Genomic DNA, 8818 nt, shown 5'->3' on the forward strand with positions numbered 1-8818 from the left:
TTGGCAGCTGCCCTTGATTGTCAGACAGACGTTACGTAATGGTACAGACGTTTCATGAATATGCAAGTATCCCTTTCAATCCTGAAATTCTAATTTTCCTTTTTTTCTTGTAGAACAAGCAGAAATTTGTGGCAATTGGTGTACATGTAATTTATAAGACATGAGATTTTTAGGCTGAAATTCAGAATAACTTGAACATGTACATGTAATACCCATTCCACCACACTCAGAACCTTTCATCGGGCCACTAGGTTCTCCTATAGTTCACATTGTCAAACCATCAAAATTCCTGTTCCAAAGTCCTTTGACGACAAAAACTTCTTTCCCCTGACTGCAAAACTGTGGAACTCCCTCCCACACATGCTTTCCTTCTGAATACAGTCCTAAAGTTTTAGAATATACATCCACCTCCATCTTTTGGCATAATCATACATTTATACACAAAATGTACGTCTGTAGTGTTACCTAGCTCCATGCCTAGAAGTGCTCATTTGGCCTTGCATTGAGCAACACCGTTAGAATAAATCTTTGTCTATAATGGAATTTCTTCTTCACAGCAATTACTGCGAGGAAACGACAGCTGGTCGTTGTCGGAGCTGGTCCACGCCATCGTGCTGCTCGCTCACTTCCACTCGCTCGCCAGCTTCGTCTTCGGCACCGGCATCAACCTGGAGATCGACCACGAGTGCGGGCACACGTTACAGCCCGCCTCGCTGTCGGAGGGCGCCAACGACGTAGAGGCACACCACTCCAACAGTGTCGCTTCGGTGGGTATGGCGGAGTGACTATGGAATATCTGTCTTTTTCGTAATTATAAGTATTACCAAATAATATAGATTCACACTATTGTACAGTATTTTAGTTATGGTTTCATGTTTTTAAACACTAAATCGTAGTCAAATACAAACCATTTAGTGTGGACAATATAGGTTTGAGTCAGGGTCAACTGTGCAACTCCAGCCTTTGTCAAGAAATGAGCAATCCACCGCTTCCATGACATCACACAGATAACACACATGCAGAATGTCTGTGGCGCCCCCCGTCTCTGTTGAGGGATGGTTGTAATGCCCTGATGTAGATGGCCTCTTTAATCCCTCATGCAAAAAAGATGAACTTTCAAAATAAGTATGCAACAACTTCACCGTCCAAATTCCTTCTTCTTTTTACAGTGACAGTTTCTTTCGCCGTACGGCCAAACTTTGGAATTACCTCCCTGACAAGTGTTTCCCACCAACCTACAATCTACAGGCTTTCAAATCAAACATTCACCGCCATCTCTTGACATAGCCATGTTTCTCTCATATTCCTAGTTCAATGCCGAGAAGTGGTCATATAGGCCTTGCATTGAACCACTCTGTTAAAAAAAAAACTCTTGTTTGATGTGCAGAGTTTAGAGAGCAGTGAGCCGGGGGTGGAGATGTTGATGCATCGGATGAAGAAGATCCAGGAAGCAGCAGACCTGCAGGAGATCAGCCAGGAGGAGATGAAACAGAGATTCGAAAAAGTCGAGAAGCAGAGTCTGGAGTGTGAGTGACCTTTCACCTTTGCACCCTAATCTCTGACCGCTTGTTCTGTTTTTTTCTGAGTGTTAGTATTGACCGTTTGTGGATTAGATCAATGGCTCTAGTCAGCACCCGCTTTCCAGTCAGTTGCAGGAACTTTGTGGCGTGTACCAGAAAAATATTTAAACCAATCCGTCATGATCACCCTTGACACACAACATTGACAAAAATCTTGAAAAAAAAGTTTTAAAACATCCAAAGGACCACCACCAACCACTCCTAACCTCATGATTCAAAATGTGGGAAATTGTGTTTTACATTGTACATGTATGTATAAGTCTTGAAAATCCTAAATTTGCCCCTAGACTCCCCCCTATTAGATTGCGTGCACTCTCCCCTAACTTCAGTGTAATTGTTGATGCTTACCATTGCAGTGTTACCAGGCCAAAGTGCCTGTTCAGAGTGCCTCGCAGTGTCGGACTATGCCAAGTACAGGGACGACCCCCACTTCCACTACGAGGACTTCGCCAAAAGAGGGGAGGAGCGAACGATCCCCACCTTCAGAGCACAGGTGAGCTGCCCTGCACCAGGGTGGTGTCAAATGTAGGGATTACCTGCAAATAGACATGTATTCTTTTTAAGGAGTCAGCTTTGCCCTGTTTCCCTATGGAGGTTCAGCCCCCTTTAACTTTAAGGGCACCAGCTGGTTTTCCTGCCATACTAGAGCACATACAGAGCACAAATCTGAACTTGTTTGATTACAAGTGCCCTTATAAGGGAAAAAAAGGCATTTGTATCCTGTTAGTCCTGTGAAGTTTGTCTGGTGTTCCTCAGTGCTTGCATGTGTTCCTGTGGAGTACAAATAGTACATGTACCTCTGCATGGTGGGACCACACATTCAAGTAGTGTTGTCAGGAACGTTTGAAAGGTTTTACTTCTAGCCAGATGCTTACTTACAATATATAGAAGCTTTGAGGTCTGTAGACAGCCAATGTTCACATAAAACCTGCATGCCATTTGTCGAGTTATTGCAATGTGAATGTGATGTTTCCTGTCACTACTCCTTTAATGTTGTTTGGTTCTCTTGAGAATGTCTTCTGTCTTGAAAGCTGTTGGGGTTTCCCGAGGGTATGCCGGGGGTTTGAAGCATCTCTACTTTGGGGATAAAAGGGCTTAGCTGGTTTGTTGTCTTGACAACCCAACCCATTCTCACTCTGCTTGCTCTGCCCCTGCCACTTGGAGATGGAAGCCCCTCCAGGCTGGCTTAGGGTATGTTCCTTTTCCTCAACCTTTGACCTCTGTACTCGACCTTCACTTTGGCATGTCAAGCTGTTGGTGTTGTTATGGTCGAAAAAAAAAGTGATGTTTTTAGAGCATGTTTTACGGCATATTAATATCACCACAAGGAAAGGAGCATCTCTCAGTGAAAGATAACACAAAATTTAGCTTGAATGCAGCTTGCTTTAAGTAGAATGATCATTGGCATGAGCATCTGCTAAGTAAAGTTACAGGTGTATAATTGCAGTTGCACACCACATACAGTACAAGTGTATGATTGGCCACACACGTGTCAAGTGGAGTTTGTTCTGAATGGTTGTCCAGATATGCAAACTATTAATATTGCTCGTAAATAACAGACAGACTTGTTTCTGCTTCCGTCTGTTTCTTTTGCTCCATCTTTGTGATTTCCAAGTCTTTTCTGTCTGCTGGTTACAGCAATACATGTCAATGTCCTATTTGCCTCAATATTGCACTTTTGTGTAATTATAACTATAATTATGTTAAATCATATTAGCCACATGTGTATGCAGTATATAGCACCTCTGCTAGGTTTGTGGTTGAACTTTATTTTGCAGTATCTGTCCTACATATTAATTGAATGTGGACAACACATAACACACACACACGTTTTTTCATTGAAAGTTCTTGTTGAGCTAGATTTTATACTTAACCCATTATCCTCTCAGACACGTCCTTAACCATTATTTCTTTTTAGATCAGAGAAACATCAGCTTTGTTCCACAGTACTAAGTTTGTTGTGCATTAAGTCCTCCTTGGTAGGGATGTGTCCAGCTTTCTGTACTCACCAATGCCTGTGGTAACATTGAATGAGTGAATGAGACATTTTTGTACATGCCCATAGCCAGGGGGGCTCAAAGGTCCATTTTTAATGCCCAGGATTTTTTTTAAAGGCGAACTGATTCGTATCACGAGCAGGGCTTGTATCCTAGAAGAACTGCTCACTTTGTTATTAAATGAAATGAAGGAAATTTTTCCTTTGAAAAGCTGTCAAAACTGCAGAAAATTACATTTCAGGGGGTTTGATTTTAAAAATTTTCTGGTGACTTATGTCCCCAGACCCCCCTAGACAGCTTGTGCCTGCTGCACTCGCTGGTCCCTCAGATAGATAGAACCCCCCTAATAAGCAAAACCCTGGCTATGGGCATGTACATGTACATGTACAAGTTACAATGTAGCATATTGCACATCTAAAAAAAGTACTTGTCAGAAGAAGTAGCCAATATCATCAGTATATCTTACAGAATGAAGTATTCTGGGATTGTTAACTGATAGAAAATTTAAAAACTAATGTTTGTCCAGGACTACTCGTGGGAGGATCAAGGCTTCTCATTGGTCAACCGCCTGTACTCGGACATTGGGCAGCTGCTAGACGACAAGTTCAGGATGGCGTACAATCTCACGTACTACACGTAGGTGTCACACGTTATACTACCCCGCAATCATGCTAAGTTTGTGTTGGCACAATCTCACCAACTAGGAATGCATTAAGTATTACTAAGACGTTTCAGTAACCGTCTGTGACCTTCTTCAGGGCAATTCTGACTGGTCCACATACATGTATGCATTGCACTGCATCACAGGTGTCGCTGCTAAAGATGCATTCCCAAACATACAATATACATCCACACATACATGATTGTGTGGCTACTGGGAACTGTATCTACACTGTGGTCCCAAACGTACAGGAGTTGGGAATGCATCTATAGCAGCGACACCTATGCTGCAGTGCAGTCTGAACCAGTCAGAAGTGTCCTGAGGAAGGTGACAGATGGTCACCGAAACGTCAGCTGAATAAAAAGACTTGGTTGTGAAATAAAGAGTCTCTTTACTCAGTCTTGTTTCTGCTTCCGTCCTCCTGCAGAATGGGTCCACAGAAAGACGTGGACACGTCGATGCTTCGTGCCGCCATCTGGAACTACATCCACTGCATGTTTGGGATCTTCCACGACGACTACGATTACGGGGAGGTCAACCAGCTCCTGGACATCAGGCTCAAGTCTTTCATCAAGACGGTCACCTGCTACCCCGAGAGGACCACACGCAAGGACTACGACAACTTCTGGAAGGAATTCAAACATTCAGAAAAGGTACCTGCCTTCAGACATCCACACTAAGATATTTCATGTGTCCTGTTGAATGTTTTAACTTCTGTCACATCTTTCCCTCCAGTAGATTAACAAGTAGCAAGTTGTTTTCTCTGCAGTGATGTCATAACTGTCTTTGACAGCATCTATGTTTGTTTTGCCTAATATTGTAGTAACTGGTGAACACCTATTGCTCAGTTTTGTGTGGTTTTGATAACATGTCTTGTGTTGTTAGTGCCCAGTGCATCTCTCTATTTAGTGTACACGTTATTCCTCCATAGTTCTTACCTGTGCACTGTGTGATATCTATCTGTCTGTGCCTGATGTGTATGTAACAAATTGAATGATGCAATTTCTGACAGAGGCTATACCAATAAGATCCTGGCATTTTTCGGATTCTGATTGCAGATGAAAGCAAATTTGTGCTACAGAAAGTTTGATAATATTATTTATATTCCTTTCTGGAATATAAACTAACAGTTTGAGAGATAATCATTATTATAATTGTGATACCTATTGGTATAGTCTCTCCTCACTAATCTCAATAAATCTAACCTTTTAATTTCTTAGGAGTGTCCCAGCTAATGTTGCAGGCATGCCTGGATCTGTATTGTTCTAACCACCACTTTGCACAACCAGAACATGCATAACACAATGCAGGGCTTGAAATATTTTTTAAAATTTATTTCATTTGAAAAGTTTATATTATGCACCACTCGATTTTAGGAACCATACATATTTTATTGAAAACTGTTAAGAATCCATTGCTCTTGGTATATTATATTTGCTTTTCATAACAATCAAAACAGAAATTTAGAAAATCCAGCTACACCTACATGTGTATATAAACCCTGTACCCTGTATGGATTGATGCAGGTTAGTCGCAGGTAGACATCAGACAGAAATACCTGGGTGTGGAAGTTCAGTTTTACCTGCACTAACCCACATAGAGTTACATTTTGGTGTTTCAAGCTCTGCATCTCGAATCACATTAAAAATTTTTATGATTCCTAGATCCACGAACAGGACCAAAACTGCATGTTGTGCATGTTCTGATGAATGTCATTCTGAAAAGCCACTAACAATCATTTAGTGAGTAGATTAGGAATAGTACAAATGTACTAATAGAAGAAAAAGTGTAGCAATCAAATGTTTTGCTGCAAATTTTTTTGAAAGGAAAATTCTTACTTGTTCCCTGTCCTGTCAAAAACCTGTCTGTATGAACTAGCTACACTGTATATGAAATAGCCACCGAGTTCTGATGGTCAATAACAGTAACTGACAAAACTAAACATTGTATCAAATATACCAAACCTACACTTACCAAATAGCACCTCTAATGTAAGGTGTTACGGTAAGGTCCCCTGCCATGTACTTACCCCCGCTTGTTTCCCCCCACAGGTGCAGGTAAACCTGATGGTCCTGGAGGCGCGCATGCAGGCAGAACTTCTCTATGCCCTCCGTGCCATCATGAGGTACATGATGTAGCGCCCGACCCACCGTCCAGCCTTCATCGTGGAAACAAACCAAAAAAACAAGCAAACAAAAACATTGACGTCGGTGTCTCTGTTGTGTTGTTTGTCTCCAGGTGCATGTGTGCATCATGGTCCTGGAGGCCCGTATGCAAGCCGAACTTCTGTACGCCCTACGCGCCATCATGAAGTATATGACGTAAGCTGGGGGACCCTGCCTGGTTCGCACGTACAGCAACCAGCAGCCCTGTATTATTCTGACTACCTGACAATGTTCTTGCATGTGTGCCAAGCAAGCTGAGATCCCTGCACTGATTCATGTCTGCTTATAGACACAGGCTTTGTATAGAGACTACAAAATCCAACATTTCAGATTGGATGTGCTCCTATTAGTCCTAAACAAGACTACAAGGATGAAGCAAGGAGGTAGAGGAAGGAACAAGACTAGAATGGCTGAAATTTGTACCTGGTATTCCATAATATATTAACCCCTCATACACTGATAGTTCAGTCCACGACAGTTTGCACACCCATACGTTATGGAGTGTACCATTACCAGTTGGGGGTGAGGGTTGGGTTTGGCACACAGTAAGGAACATTGTTCCAAGGGTCTTGGTCACCAAAGCTTCTAGTGGCAATAATTAAGTTTGTTCAATGGATGATGCAGAGTCTCCTTGATTATGGCATGGGGGGTGCATACGTCACTTGGCCTGACAGCTGTCAATCATTCTTGAAGGATTGATAAGTACGAACCGTCCATCCTTGTGCTTCTTACTTATATATAGTTCACAATGTTTGATGCATACCTCATTTTGTTACAGGTAATTAGCAAGGAGGTTTAGCCAATCAAACCTCCTTATTTTAGTAATGAATGAAAATCTGATTGTGTCAAATATCCCTCTTTGTAAATACCGGGGTGCCAAGCCTGGCCAGTCATGTTGTACATATCATTGAGATTTTCAAAATAATCAAAGAATTTCACACACATTTGCTGCCTTCTTGTTAAAGAGGCTGTGATTGACAGCTGTCATGTTTGGGCCGGTTTTGCACCTGCATTGTAAAGTCTGGGCTGTTTTGCACCCTTGCATAGTCTAGGGCTGTTATGCACCCATGTACATACAGGGCCATATGCACCCATGTATATCTTGGGGCATCTACCACCCTTGCATATCCTATACTCTACACATCTAGTAAAAAAAAATAATAAAAACTTTGGCATTTCTTCCAGCAAACACAGGAGCAGTGGAAAATAATAAAAAAATAGTTGTATATCTGTTGTATTTTGTATTCAACAGCAAAAAAAGAAGGATTCCAAAATGTTCAAGACTTGACGAAAAGGTGTTGTGTGTTTCATGTATCCAGAAACAGATATTGCATGCAGGGTAAGAAAAAAAGAAAAAGCTTGCTGTTTAACTATAAGAAAATGAACCTTCCGCTCCTGTTGTTTGTAAGGGGAGAAATGGCCCACGTCACTGACATTCTCCAGCTTTGGTGCCAAGCCATTGTGCTAGTGTGAATCACTGGTTACATCAGTATTGTAAGGTTCTGTCATGTTTTAGTTCAAGTTCTTCTTCGCCGAGCAGCTATGACTTTTGTATGGAACAGACTGTGAAAATGACAGATAGGCGATGCAGAAAGTTTGCAGAATTCAACTACAGACATTTAATTATGCAAGGACACAGTTGGACATATTGCACCCAAAGGTTCAATATTGTCTGTTGTTTAAGATGAGAAATTGTAATTGGATAAATTAGACTCACTAAATGAAAAATAATAATGTATACAATGTGTACTAAAGCCAGGTTGAGTATTAAGAATGTTGTAAATTTGAATTTTGCCCTGTGTATAAGGGACATGTTATATACTCATTTCCAGATGCTGGAATACTTGTAAAGGTTTTCTATTTTAGCGCTCTCTAGATTTTGATTGGCCTGTAAATGACCTTTGGCATCTGACCTTTGACATAAAAGGTTCAGGAGGTTATACTGTTGCCATGGTTGTGGAAGTTGTTGCCAAAGATTGACTTGTGTTGAGTTTATAAAGAAAGTTGGAGGTTAAAGTTCACTGGGTATGTAGGTCAGATGTTAAAGGTCACTTCTATTTACCTACCACTTCTCTGTGCCATCCCAGAATCCCTGTCTGCGCTATCCCATGCTGCATTTATAAGAAATATATCTATGAAATAAAGGCAAACCCAAGTCTTGATGCTCTACCTTTAGACGCCGAGCTAAGGTAAAACACTTTTAAGAAGTAGGAAGATAATACGACACGGAAGTGCAAGTAGGTTAGATGTAAATTTAGATACAAACAACGTTTATCTATCTTTAAGGCTGAGTTAATGTCTGAATCAGTTATCCTATCATCAAAGGAGCACATGGTGTTCTCATCCTGCAGCTGGCCCCAGTGCATTGTGGGACCTTTGTTGTGTATCTACAGTCGCAAAGGTCAACCACATTCA

At 41.4% G+C, this 8818-nt stretch overlaps 1 protein-coding gene across 12 annotated transcripts in view; it reads left to right on the forward strand.

Annotated features, from left to right (window-relative positions):
* The window catches only part of LOC109464656 (sestrin-1-like), a 56919-nt gene extending 48361 nt beyond the window's left edge, over nucleotides 1–8558 (forward strand). For 9 of the 12 annotated variants that reach the window (XM_019761678.1, XM_019761686.1, XM_019761684.1 and 6 more), the window contains 7 exons: nucleotides 558–767; nucleotides 1388–1526; nucleotides 1937–2073; nucleotides 2745–2771; nucleotides 4104–4213; nucleotides 4666–4891; nucleotides 6290–8558. In XM_019761678.1, the coding sequence (XP_019617237.1) occupies nucleotides 558–767; nucleotides 1388–1526; nucleotides 1937–2073; nucleotides 2745–2771; nucleotides 4104–4213; nucleotides 4666–4891; nucleotides 6290–6376 (936 nt within the window). In that variant the 3' untranslated portion in view covers nucleotides 6377–8558. The remainder of the gene's footprint in view (nucleotides 1–557; nucleotides 768–1387; nucleotides 1527–1936; nucleotides 2074–2744; nucleotides 2772–4103; nucleotides 4214–4665; nucleotides 4892–6289) is intronic. The other 3 variants (XM_019761679.1, XM_019761681.1, XM_019761682.1) reach the window with 3 other exon arrangements.
* Nucleotides 8559–8818: the final 260 nt, after the last annotated feature.

This window comes from Branchiostoma belcheri, unplaced genomic scaffold, assembly GCF_001625305.1.
Source record: "Branchiostoma belcheri isolate BF01 breed outbred unplaced genomic scaffold, Haploidv18h27 scaffold14, whole genome shotgun sequence".
In the NCBI taxonomy this organism is placed as follows: Eukaryota; Metazoa; Chordata; class Leptocardii; order Amphioxiformes; family Branchiostomatidae; genus Branchiostoma; species Branchiostoma belcheri.